The sequence below is a fragment of the Orcinus orca genome, chromosome 16, assembly GCF_937001465.1.
Source record: "Orcinus orca chromosome 16, mOrcOrc1.1, whole genome shotgun sequence".
NCBI classification, from domain to species: domain Eukaryota; kingdom Metazoa; phylum Chordata; class Mammalia; order Artiodactyla; family Delphinidae; genus Orcinus; species Orcinus orca.
The window spans coordinates 86646924-86659169 of NC_064574.1; the positions used below are offsets into that span (position 1 = coordinate 86646924).

At 62.6% G+C, this 12246-nt stretch overlaps 3 protein-coding genes across 16 annotated transcripts in view; 2 read left to right on the forward strand and 1 right to left on the reverse strand.

Moving 5' to 3' along the window:
• NUDT1 (nudix hydrolase 1) overlaps nucleotides 1-5039 on the reverse strand; it is a 154636-nt gene extending 149597 nt beyond the window's left edge. The window contains exon 1 of the mRNA XM_049699985.1: nucleotides 5034-5039. The gene's annotated coding sequence lies outside the window, so the exon portion shown is untranslated. The remainder of the gene's footprint in view (nucleotides 1-5033) is intronic.
• MAD1L1 (mitotic arrest deficient 1 like 1) overlaps nucleotides 1-12246 on the forward strand; it is a 316733-nt gene that overhangs the window by 136633 nt on the left and 167854 nt on the right. For 11 of the 14 annotated variants that reach the window (XR_004482842.2, XR_007472361.1, XR_004482844.2 and 8 more), the window contains one exon: nucleotides 12024-12168. The exons of the other annotated variants lie outside the window; for them this stretch is intronic. Coding sequence is in view for 8 of the 11 variants with exons in the window: in XM_004268980.4 (XP_004269028.1) it covers nucleotides 12024-12168 (145 nt within the window). In the remaining 3 variants the exon portion in view is untranslated. The remainder of the gene's footprint in view (nucleotides 1-12023; nucleotides 12169-12246) is intronic. 14 annotated transcript variants of the gene reach the window in all.
• Nucleotides 11423-12246, forward strand: part of PSMG3 (proteasome assembly chaperone 3) — a 348811-nt gene continuing 347987 nt past the window's right edge. The window contains exon 1 of the mRNA XM_049699988.1: nucleotides 11423-11426. The gene's annotated coding sequence lies outside the window, so the exon portion shown is untranslated. The remainder of the gene's footprint in view (nucleotides 11427-12246) is intronic.

Genomic DNA, 12246 nt, shown 5'->3' on the forward strand with positions numbered 1-12246 from the left:
TGTCACTAAATAAACTGCAGAGATTTCCTGGAACCCCCGGCAGCAGTCCGTAAGAAGGTACCCACAGCCAGCTGAGAGATGATCCACAAAAATGACTGGAAGATTGGGCGCGGAGGGCCTGCCGTATGTCGGGGAGTCTCTTAGTTTCTTAAGAAAGTGCCTTTTTCTGAGGAATCTTGAGGAGAAACTGTCAGTGTCCTCGGGTCCCCGTTCCGCACTGGCAAGTGGTGGAGGGCGAACGTGAGCCCAGCCATGGCTGCCGCTTCTGCAGCCCCGGCCGCAGCTGCCCCCGATGGCCGCCACCACCCAGACGCGCTTTGGTGCGCCTGGCGGCACGTGCGAGGTGAGGTCAGGAGCCCGGCCCCCTTCTGTGGTGTGAGCAGAGCAGTGAGCGTGCTCCAGCTTCCCCGCCAGGACCAGCCCTGCCTTGTAAAGGTCGTTTCTGTCTTAGTGGCTCTTCAAGTTCAAGAGGAAATAAACTGAGTAGAGCTGGCCTTTCTCCAGGCAAGTGTCCACCCCCGGGGCCCCCGCGCCTGTGGGGGACGAAGTGGGATCAGTGGGTGAGCAGCTCTGTGGACGCGGCAGGGCTGAGTGGATGCTTGGCTAAAACAGTGCAGGAGGAGCTGGTGACGTCAGTTTTCTCCTTTCAGCGTTTAGAGGGTGTGTGGCCATGCTTGCCTGGCATCACCTGCGTGGAGGGATGGCCCCTCCCCCTGGGGAGTCCCCTGGGCTGCGTGCCTGGTGGAGGCTCCTCCTTCAGTGGGGACAGCGGTGCTGCAGGACGCAGTGGATGTCAGCGTCCCCTGAAGGCGCCTCACCCAGCGGGCTGTCGATTTCTTGTGCTCTGGTTGAGGACAGCAACGTCGATGGGAAAGTAAACAGGCGGAATGGGCTTTGTTACCCAGGAGAAGGACCGTCGCGGGGACAGGTGTGGATCGAAGGCGTTGAGGGCGCTGCTGGCGAAGGTCTGCACGTTGGGACCCTCAGCGCCAGCGTTGCTGATTGGGCTCTCGGGTGACTCGGGGGGACGGGGTGAGCTTGGGCCGTTTCACCTTTACCGCTGGCCGAGTTCACAGGCGCCGTTGGAACTCGCCCACCTGTCCCACCCCTGCGCCTGGTCCTGCCCTTTGACCTCCTGCCCTTGCTTGGGCCAGGCGGTGCTCAGCTCCGTGCCCGCCCGGCTTGGCTGTCCTAAGGCAGCCATGCTCCTTCCCTTCCCTCCAGCTTCCTGCATCCGCTGTGCCGTGTTTTATTCTTCTCTTGAGCTGGACGGTGAATTCCTTGAGCACAGGAGGTGTGATCTTGTAAAAATCTTCTTTTTGTCTTGTTTTTATATCCAGCTAAGCCCAACGCTGGATCCACAGGGCGCTCAGGAGAGCAAAGGCCTGAGCCCCAGCATGTCAGCCTGCCCTCGCCCGGCTCCTGGGCGCTCGCCGGGCCCTGCTCCTGCAAGGAGATGGAGGACATGCAGGGTGTAGTTCGTTTGCTTTGCTCACCTGTAGAGCCTGATCTTTGGTGATCCTTCCGTATCTAAAGGGCTGCGTTTGAGCTTGAGGTTCGGTTCCGTGCCCCTGGGAGGAGGTGGCCGTGAAGTCCAGCACCGACGGAGGGCCCTCCACGGGCGCGTGCGTGGCAGCGTCACCCCACCCCGCCTGCGTGTGGGGGCCACCTCCAGGCGTCCTCAGGGCTGCTTCCACCACGTGCTCCCAGCCGCGGGGCCCTCCCTGGTCTCTCGGGGCGATGCAGTGGTGGAAGGTCCTGACCTGGGGTCGTGATGGGGACCCCACCTGGAGCTGGGCCATCAGAAGTCACAGGCGTGCCCCGCGGTGGGACCTACTGTGTGTCCCTGCCCCCACCCGCCCCCCCTCGGGCACCTCTTGTTGGCACCGAGCGCCGTGGTCAAGGCCCTTTGCGTCCGCGTCCCCCCCACGGGGAAGGGGCTGCTGTGCTGCCTTACGCTCACGCAGCTGGAGCTGCGGGCTCTGGGGCACCGTGTCCAGGTGCTGCTCTCGCTGCCACGTCCCCTTCCGTGTCCCTCCTGTGGGTTGTCCGTGCTTCGTGGGTGTGGAAGTCCAGGCCTCCAGAGGGACGGGTCTCTGAGGGCCGGGCCTGGAGCCGACGTGTCCTCGCTGCCCGGTCTGCTGCCTTCTCGTCAACACCACGCCTGGCCAGGTGTAAAGGCAGCCGCTTCTGGAGGCCCCAGACTGCCCGCCTCTTGTTTTTTGACCCTCCCTGCCTTGGAGCGCAGACCGCGTTCTGGCTCAGCGTTTGGTACCTGAGGCTCAGTACCTGGTACCGGTGGCTCCGCGCTTGGTCCCTGAGGTGGACTGCTTAGTGCTGGGTGCCCAAGGTATAGCGCTCAGGACTCGAGGCTCAGTATTCAGTGCCGCTGCCTGGACCGGGCCCTGGAGCGTCCCTCCGGGGCTGTTCTGAGCATGTGCTCCGCCAGGTTACCCTGCTGCGGGGCTTCTCTGGGTGTTTGAAGCTTGTTTGCTATTTCACATCCCGACCTCGTCTGTCCCGGACCTCTTTGCGCCCCTCGGGACCCCTCAGTGAGGTGCACGTGAATGCCCCCGGCGTGCCCCTTCCTCTCCCTTGGTGGAGGTGGTTGACCCTGGCCTGCACCCCGTGCTCCTGACCCTCTGGGGGTGGGGGTGGGTCTGCCTTGAGGCGTTTGCCATCCCTGACCCAGGGAGGGAGACGGTGGGTCTGGAAGGACAAAGATGGGTGTGCTGCGGGGGCAGCCCGACCCTCAGCATCATCAGCCACGTGGAGTTCTGTGACCCTGGGACGGCCACTTGCCTGCCACCCCCAGCTGAAGCAGGAGGGGGAGTCGGGTGGGAAACGGGGAAGAGCACCAGGCCTGCTGTTTTGTGGGCTCTTCCTCACCTCCCTCGTGCCCACGCAGCCTGGCTTCAGAACCACCCTGGGCAGATCCATGGACGTCGCTGCCACTGGGGGCCTGGAGGCTGTGGCGTCTGTTCAGACCAGAAACAGGAGGATCCCTGGGCTCCGGATGTGAGAGAGTGGGGCGCAGTGTGAGGGGACAGTGCACTGGCTGGCGCACGCCTCGTTGGTGAGGGGTCCTGTGTCAGCAGTGCCCGGGGCCAGCCAGGCTGCTACGAGCTTCTGTGCCGTTAGCTCCACTTGGCGGGGCGGGGAGGGGACCGACCGCCAGTGGGCGGAGGCCTTTCCGGACCTTACACCAGGCAGAGCGCAGCGACAGGCAGCCCGTAGTAAATAGTTCTGCCTTTTCAGGCCACAGAATCTCTGTCACACGAAAGCAGCCGTAGATGCCACGTGAGGAGCGGGTCAGGCCGCGTTCCAGCCAAACTGTATTTCCAGAGCAGGCGGCGGACGGCTTGCCGAGCGCGGTGTAGAAGGTCCCTCTCCCTGGGTCCTGTCCCGTCTGCGGGCCATGTTCCGGACCCGCATCCTCAGGGATGCTGTGGGGCTTAGTGAGATGGTGCACGTGAGAGGTCAGAAGGTCACCTCCGCTGCAGGGGGCGTCTGCGCCACCTGAGCGAAGGGTCACCTTAGTTACCCGTCCACCGTCCTCCCCCTGGGTTGTGCTGAGAGCCGGAGCTCGACGGTCCAGGGCAGCTGCTCTGCAGGATCTGAGGGGCCGACTTGCCCTCTGCTCCCTGCCGTGTCTGCGTCCTGAGTCCCGGGGGCCCCCTGGGGTGGGCTGAGGGCATCCTGCTGTGAGCCTGGCACCCAGCACTGGGCTGCTCCCGCCGGCCTCGCTTGGGCTCCCCACCCCGGAATTTGGAGTCAGCCCCACCCACCCGCGCGGTTACAGGTTGGTAACGGATCAGCAGAATTGGATTATTCATTATGGTTGGGCTTGAATTGAAATTGCAAAGGGTAATTTTCCTCCTCACATTTCAAGGTCAGATGAGAGTATTAACTGTGTGGCCTCTGTTTATCTGGGAATGCAGATTGAATTTGGCGATTCGCATTGATGAGATGCTGGGAGTTGGGCAGAGGAGAGGTGACGGGGAGGCCCGCTGCAGGCCCCAGGCTGCCCCTCGCCGTTCCTTTGATTGGTAATTACTTCATCCTTTGCCTTTTTCATTCTCTGGTTTTGTTTCCACTGTTTGGATTTTTTATTTTTTTCTGAGAAATGTGTAATGACACCTGGAGGCATTTAGGATTGGAATTAGATGCTGTACGTGAAGACGGCTGTGTGCCAACGCCGGGCCTGGGCATCCGGGGTGACGGGCGAGGCTCACGGCTCCTCTCTTAGGTGGCCCCTCCTGAGTCTGAGCAGGACCCAGAATGGAGGGGCTGCCCACCTCCTGTCTCCCTGGTCCCCTTCCTTCTCCGCACACATGCCGAAGCTACCCCTTGACCAGACTGATGGAGCCCAGGGTCCCACTGCTGCGCCCAAGACCTGATCTCAGCCGTTGGTCCAGGCTGGCCGTGCGGTGAGAGGGTGCCCACGTGTGTAGTCGGGGCTCTGGTCTGAATAAGAGCCTGGCTTGCGTCCATCGGCTGTGTGTGCCCCGTCCGGGGATAGGGATGTGGTAGCAATGCCCTTCCCACTCGGGTTGTGTGGGCACTCAGCGGGACCCGGGGGTGCACGAGCGTGCTGGGCACCACGGAGCTCCCCGCTCCTGATCTCTGCTTTCTTCTCTAGTCCCGTGTGAAGCTTCTGAAAAGGAAACGGTGGCACGGATCTCAACCAGCTCTTTTCAAGGTGGTCTCTGCCTGGACGTGGCTTCTCTACTTAGCTGGGTGCAGACGGCGGGTCATCCCGCTGCACCCCGTTAAGGCAGCAGCACGGGGGCTTCACCGTGTGCACACTTGGCATGTGCTTTGCGCTCTGCACGTGCCTTGTGAGTGTCCCCACCACCCTGTTAGGCAGATGGCAGTGGCTTCCCTTTCATTGCTGAGGAAATGGAGGTTCAGAGAGTTTTCTGAAGCACCTGACCTCCGACGCTGAGGGACTCATGCCCAGCTCTGGTGAATCTCTGTCCAGGGGAATCAGGGCTGCAGTTGCTAGTTTCCCTCCAGAAGCAGCGGTGGGTTTCCGCTCCCGTGATTGTGCTGCCCCCGGGACACACCCAGGCTCTGCACGGCAGGAACCTCTCTGGGCAGGGGCGTGGGGGTGGGAGCGGCGTGGCTCGGCGCCGACCCCCGCCGTCTGGGAGAGTATTTCCGAAACCAGTACCTGGCTCCGTCTGACCGTCCGCCCTGCCCTGCTGAGCTGCCGCGTGGCTCCTGGCCAGGCCCGTGGACACGGCGGGCGTGGCTCCCTGCAGCTGAGTGAAGCTGCGTCTGGCCTTGGCCTGGGCTGTCCTTCGAATGCAGGCGGCTGTGGAGTGGTTAAAGGGGAGTCTTGGGACGGGTGAGGTGTGTGTGTTCGGTCAGGAGGGGTGATGGGTGAGCAGGTGGCGGTGGGGGCCCGTGAGGAGGGGCGGCCTGGACCAGGTCTGGGGGTGCAGACGCGGGGAGCCTGTGCTCAGCGTGCGTGGGGCTGTCAGGTCTGCGGAGCCCTGGTGGAAGGGAAGGGGGGCTGTCGAGGGTGAGTCCGGGGCTCAGCATGCACGGCTGTCAGTGGTGACGCCCTTGGGGGCAGGAGCAGACCCCCGGAGGTCGGGGGCAGCATCCAGCCCTCCCTCCCTGGTGGGGTCCTGTCCTTCCCTCCGTGTGGAGCCCACTGCCGGGTTCCTTCAGGCCCACCTGTTCCCTGTGCTGATCTGGGTGGGTTCTCGTCGTCTCGAGACCCCATTCGGACACTGACCCTTGCTGGTCTGTACCTGCAGCAGCTCCCTTAGAGGGTCTTTGCTCCAGAAGCACTTCTGTGTTGGTGGTGGCCCTGCCCGTCCTTGGCCTGTGGCCGACACCCACCCTGGCCCCTCTTGTCTTTCCCGCAAGTGCGTCCTGCAAAGTGCCTAGATGAGGCACGGCTGGGCGAGCACGCAGGTCCCGGCTGCGGGCACCCTTGCTGCCGTTTCGGTGTCGTGCAGCTTCCCGGGCAGCCTTCAGGACTGGAACGTGGTGGACCCACCAGAGGACCCATGGGCTTCGTGCGGGATCGCGCGTGGGGCCTCTGCTCCCGCTGCTGGCAGCGCAACCCCGCTTCCTTAGAAAACCACCAGGGCCTGTGCTCAGGGTGCTGGTGGAGAGAATTTGGGGAAACGAAGCCTTGATTGGAGGAAACTGGAGGTGTGGGTACGAGAGGCCGCGTGGCCCCTCCTTTGCCGGTCAGCGTGTGGTCTGCCGCTTTGCGGTGTCCCTCCATCCACTGTTTATCCGCCAGGCCATGGCTTCCGGAAGTAAGCCCCGAGTCTTAGCAGTGAGGAAATCTGCGCTGCGTGGGCACCCCCAGCGGTGCAGCGCCCCTGCTGGTTCCCTCCCGAGGAGGAGGCCAGCCTATAGCTGAAGCCCTTCTGGCTGGAGGCCGGCCTCTCTCCAAGCAGCCCTTCCCATCCTCGGGTAGCTCTGAGAGCTGGCCACCTGGAGGCCAGCTGTGCCCTCTGTGCCCCTGCCCTGTCCTTCACAGCCAGCGAGTCCCGACCGTGCCCTTGGACGGCCTGGCACACATGGCGCTGCACCCCAGGGCTCCATCTGGCTGGGTCTCATCCCTGCCGGTTTCTCCCCGCTTCGCCTGCTGCCACAGGCCGTCTTGGCAGTCCTGCCCATCGAGCTGGTGGTGACCCTGCTCTCAGCTGAAACCCTGACCTCCGTTCGGTACGTGCTGCAGCCCAGTCGTGTCCCGGGTCCCGCGCGTGTGCCGGCCGCAGCCCCGTGTCGTGTCAGATCGGCCAGCCCTTGCCTGCCCTTTTCTGCTGTGCCCTGTCCTTTCCACCACCCTCCCTTTCACTCTCTCCACAGGCAGGCGTGGAGGATTTTCAGTTTCTGAGGCTCCCCTGAGGAGCCGTGGTGGCACCAGGGCCTGCTGCCCTCCTCCTCCGGGTGGCTCTGGGCCCGGCCTGCGAGCCCTCACGCCCCAGACACACACACACACAGTGAGTCACCTACGTGGTGGTGGCTTGACTTGTCCCGCCTGGTGGCCGGGGCACACGGGGCACAGAACTGGAGAGACTGGAGGTCGGGCACCGTGTCCTGGTCGGGGCGGAGGGGCCTGGACTCAGTGGCAGCCCCCGAGGCCTGGTCACCCATCTGTGGGACGGGGGTGCTTGGAGAGCACGTGTGTGGTGGGTTTGAGCTCTGCTCCTCGGAGCCCCAGCGTAAGGGAGCTTAGGGGCTTTGCAGAAGTGTGAATTAAATTCTGTTAATATCATCCTAGCTTGCTGCTGAAGTGTAGCCACCAGGGATCAGTGTGCGCGCGCAGTCATGTTCACAGCTTAACCCGCAGGGCCCCGGGCGGGTGACCGCGTGCCCTCGGGGAGGTACTCGTGGGCAGTCGTCGGAAGTAAAGGTCGTGCCGTGTGTCCACGTGAACGTCTCGACCACGTGTCGCCAACTGCAGGTTTGCTTGCCTCAGAGCTGTTCTTGGTTTGAACGTGGGCCCGGCTATGGCTGCCGGGTGTTTCCGCCCTCCATGCTGACCTTCCAGGCAAGACTGGGTGCCAGGCCCCCGGCCCACAGCAGCTCGGAGCGAGGGCTCCGCACAGCGGGGCGGTCCTTCCTGGGGTCGGTTGCCCCGCCCCGTCTGCGTGCTTCCTAGAGGAGCTGGCCAGCCCTCTGGGCCTCCTGCCCCGCAGGCGAGTGTCACGGCACGGCGAGTGTCACGGCACGGCCCCTTGGCACCGGGATGCTGCGGTGGCGGCTGGAGGTGCGGTGCGAGGCCAGGGCAGAACTGCGCTGAGCGAGAGAAGGTCGTTCAGGTGTTGCCTGCAGCTTCACAGCGTGCGTGTCCTTTCATCCTTCCTTGAAAGTAGATATCCTTAGGCTGGGGGTTTTCTGATGAAGACGACATTACAGTGGGCTGCAGCGGCCCGTCACAGTGCAGAGAGGGGTTCTCAAGAGCTCAGGCCTTACTTCCTTCCGCAGACGCCAGCTCAGAAAGGTACTGATGGGTGAACGCCCTCTCCCCTGAGAACTGAGGGCTTCATTTTGAACTCCCAGAGGTTCACGGAAATGCCACTGACTTCAGGGTTCAACGTAAGCACGGAACCAGAGGTTTAGTTTTTTATGGGTTTTCTCCTCTTTACTTCACAAGGAAGGCGCGATTGAACTAGAGGGCGTTCCGCAGGGAAGAGGCGGCCATGTGGTGCTGGCGCTCTGGGTCGGGCCTCCGCGGCTCGGGGACCCACAGGCCTCTGTTCGCAGAGCGGTGGCCGACGGGCCCAGGCTGCAGGAGGCCCTCTCTGGAGAGGCTGAAGTTGTGCTCTCACCCCCCGGCACACGAGGACAGGGGAGGGCCGCCCGTTGGCAGGTGTTGTGAGAAACCCCTTTGGGGCACTTCGGGGGGAGTTCTTGGAAACGTCAGAAAACCGCACTCCTGTGCAAGACCAGGCCCTGTTTGTGCCAGTTCGTTCACCCCTTTCCCCCGAGGCCCGGCTGTTCACGGTCCCTCCTCTCCCGCCCACCGGGACGTCCCCACCCTGCGGGGTCGCTCCCTCGAGCACACCCCGTGCTCTTGCCTGCTCCGCCGAGAACCTGGAGACCCAAGCCAGCGCCTCCTGGGCCGCCCCCTCCACCCGCGTTGTTCTGAGAGGTCCTGTCTCTGCTCTCCGTCTTTTCCCCTCCCGCTCTCTCCTGCCCTCTCCATGCGGCCCTTCCCGGTTGCTCTTCCTCCCCTTTCTGTCTGTGCCCTCTGACCCCTCCTGGCCCCTGGCGCACACCCAGCGGCTTCAGACCCCGTCGTGCTGCCCTCTGGGGCGGTGCGGTGCCCTCTCACGTAAACAGAGCCTCTGCCCTGCTCTGCTGTAGACTCTGGGTCCTTCCCTGCTTTCCCTCCCTCCCGAGCTGATCACGTATTTGCCGCTTCTTGTCCATCTTCTGCCCGTGGCAGTCCTGCACTCCAGCCTCCCTTTCCCAGCTCTGCTTTGCCAGCCGGTGCCCTTTGCGGCCCGCGCGGAGGGGCGCTGCCGGGAGAGCCGCAAGGCCGCGGGGAGGGAGGCCTGTGCTCAGTGCTTCTCCCGGAAGGGGGTTCCTGCCGCTCCCTTTCCTGCCCGTGGCGCGGGGCAGCCCTTCCCCTCCCGGCACCACCCACTCTGGCTGGTGCAGGCCCGATGGCAGTGGTGCCCCTGCAGAGGCGTGGGTCCCAGTGCTCTCGGTCTCCAGATGGAGCGATTTCAGGGGACCCCAGCTTCTCCCTGAAGCTATCCGGGCGCCTCTTTCTCCTCTTTCACTTACCAGTGAGCCGCGCCCTGGGTTAAGCCTCTGCTGCAGAGAACGCACGGCGTCTTCCCCGAGACCCGCACCGTTCAGAACGAGAGCCTGGGGGCTGGGGCCCGTGGTGCCGCTTGACCCCTGCTGTCTCTCCGGGGCTGGGCCAGTTTGTCACCGGGGCTCAGGAGAGTCAGAGCCAGGCTGCGGCGGCCCAAGCAGCGCTCTGTGGGCAGTGCCAGCAGCACCGCCTCCTGTAAGTTGCCCAGGTTGGTTATTTAGGTCTAGTCCAGCTTTAAAAAAAACTGAGTACTGATGGAACGTTAGGCCTCATGGCAGGCCTTGGAACTCGGGGTGACACGGGGCTGGCGAGCCTGAGGGTGGAGCGCCTCCACTGGAGACCCCAGGAGACCCCAGCCCGGGCCGAGCGCCACTCGGGCCAGCCTGCCGGGGGCTGCCCTCCCAGGGCTGCTTGCGGGTGCCTGGGGTTGTGTGTCCTCTGCTGCATTGCTTCCCATCTTGGTTTCCTGAAGAGCAGGTGGCACGGGGAAGGACAGGTGGTTTTTCTAAGCGGGCCGGAGCTTTGCCCACCTGGGCCCCGAAAGGCTCGGTCGTCACCTGTGGGTGCTGCTGGACGTGTGACTGGCACTGTGTCCTGCACTTGACATACTTGTTCTTGCGACATCTTGGGCCTGGTCTGGGGCCTCAGGCCCACCCGCGTTTTAGGGGCCCACACAGTGAGCTGGCGGTGACAGGCTAGGTGCAGGTGAGGTGGCCCTGGGCCAGGCCCCAGGAGTCGGGGTCTCCAGCTCTCTGCAGGTGGACAGCAGTTACCCTGTGGCCTTCATACCTGCCCTCGGGGGGAGGCCTCCAGACCTCTGTGTGGGGACGTCGTGCTCCCGAAACCCTGGGTCTTGGGGTTTGTCAGTTCCCACCAGGGCTGTGCCCAGAAAGCTTGTGCTCAGAGCAGCCCCGCCCCCTGCAAGCTGGCCTCGGCAGCTTGGACACGGGAGCCCGAGTGCCTCTAATTAAATCACACGGCGGAGCAGTGATTCAAAACGCTGTGCCCTTGCCCACCTGAAGTCAGTGATTCCAGAGTTGATTTCACAGCCCTTGATTATTAAATTGGCGTATGAATAGTTTTAAATTGAACTAGAACTCAAAGTGGCCTCTTTAAATGTCTGTTTCAATGAATACTTGTACTTGCTTTGTTTTATTTTATTTTACATCTTTGGTTATGAAGCACGTAGAGGTGGTAGGTGCCCTCGGCCAGCTGTGCAGGGGGACTCGCTCTTAGAGGAAGGCTTTCTGCGGTGGCTGCGAGGGGCGAGGTGCGGGGCCCCTGGGTGAGAACGCTGCTCCGGCTCTGAGACCAGGCGTTCCCTGAGTCTCTTACAAAGTCCCATAAACGCGTGTTCCACGTTTACTCTCAAATTGTAGTTAGCTCTTCAAAGAATTATACTAAATTACGATGAAAAATAACCCCATACTCACTCAGATGTGAAATGGAAAAAATTAGCACAGCGGAGACCACCTCCAAAGAAAGCATTGTCTGCCATCCCTGTGGATTAAGGCTTTCTTGAAATCGTGTAATCAAAGCAAAGAAAGAAAAAATTGGACACCAAGAATGATACAAGATGCAGGTGGTGTTGTCTCTAGCGCCCCTCAGCTCCATCTTTTATATTTTTGAAGTCATTTCGTTGTCACTGGGCGTCACCCCAGCTAAATGTTACAAATAGCACCTTGTAATATAATCCTGGTAAGATCTCAAAAGAAAAATACAGAAGCAGAATATTAAAGGTTTGTCTTGGAAAGAGGTTTCCTCTGCTTGAAAGAAGAGCATGGACACAGCACCGTCGGCCCATGCTTCACGGTTCACCCGCCCACCCGCCGGTGGGGTTAGCGCCTCCTTTTCCTGGGGCGTCCTCCCTCCCGGGAACTCTCCTGATCACCGTCCCCTCAAAAAGCCGGGGGGGTGTCTGCGTGTGGGCACCTCCCGTGTAGGTGGGGCAGGACGGGGGTTCCTGAAGCCTGTGTGGGAACAGGCAGGGCAGAGGACGGTCCCTACAGGGTGTGAAGGACTGATGGAGTTTTGAGGGAAAGAGCGGCAAAGACCAAACTCTGAAGGTGCCCTGCCAGGAAGTTGGCATGTGAGCCCATGGGTGCCCATCCGATCTGCAGTCTGAGGGGTGGCTTGGTGGCACCGGAGGCTGCCCAGGCGAGAGGCTGTCACGGTAACCGGAGAACAACGTCAAGTGTGTGAACTGAGGCAGGGCGCTGGCTGCGTGGAGGGAAGCGCGTGCCCCGGGGTCTGCCCCCTGCTGTCGGAGCTCTGCGGGGGGCTCGACTCTGCAGGATGTCTGTGGAAGGGGCCCGCCCTGGGCTGGTACTTGACGCCCCCGCGCCGCACGGAGCTGCGCATCTGTGGCCGACTGCGGTCCGGGTGGGCAGCGCCTGCCCTGCTGATTCAGCTCCTTCAGAGGCGCCCTCCCGAACGAAGCCCGCGCTGCTGGCGTTTTCCCCATTGTGTGTGGAGCTGAGCTTCCCTCCCCCGCACCTTCCGTGTTCTGGGATCACCCTGGGCGACTCTTTGAAATCCAGAAGCTCCTGAAAGGCTTTAAGTAGCTATTCAGAAGTGAGGAAGTGGCAGCGGGCTGGTTGCACGTGCGGCTCTATTTTGGGACCTGAGTGACGTGGGCCGCGCTGGGCCTGGGGGCCGTCACTGGGTGCTGTCCTGGGGGCCAGGCCTCATCACTCTGCCCTTTTGCCTCTTGCAGTGCCCGGGGGCTGGAGAAGGCCAGGCTGCAGCTCCAGGAGGAGGTCCGCCAGCTCAGCAGCCAGCTGCTGGAGGAGAGGAAGAAGCGGGAGATGCACGAGGCCCTAGCCCGGCGGCTGCAGAAGCGCGTCCTGCTGCTGACGAAGGTACGGGGCGCCTGCGCGGGGGCCTGCCTTCCGGGCCAGCAGCTCCCGGCCCGCCCCTGCCGTGTCCACGCTTAGTCT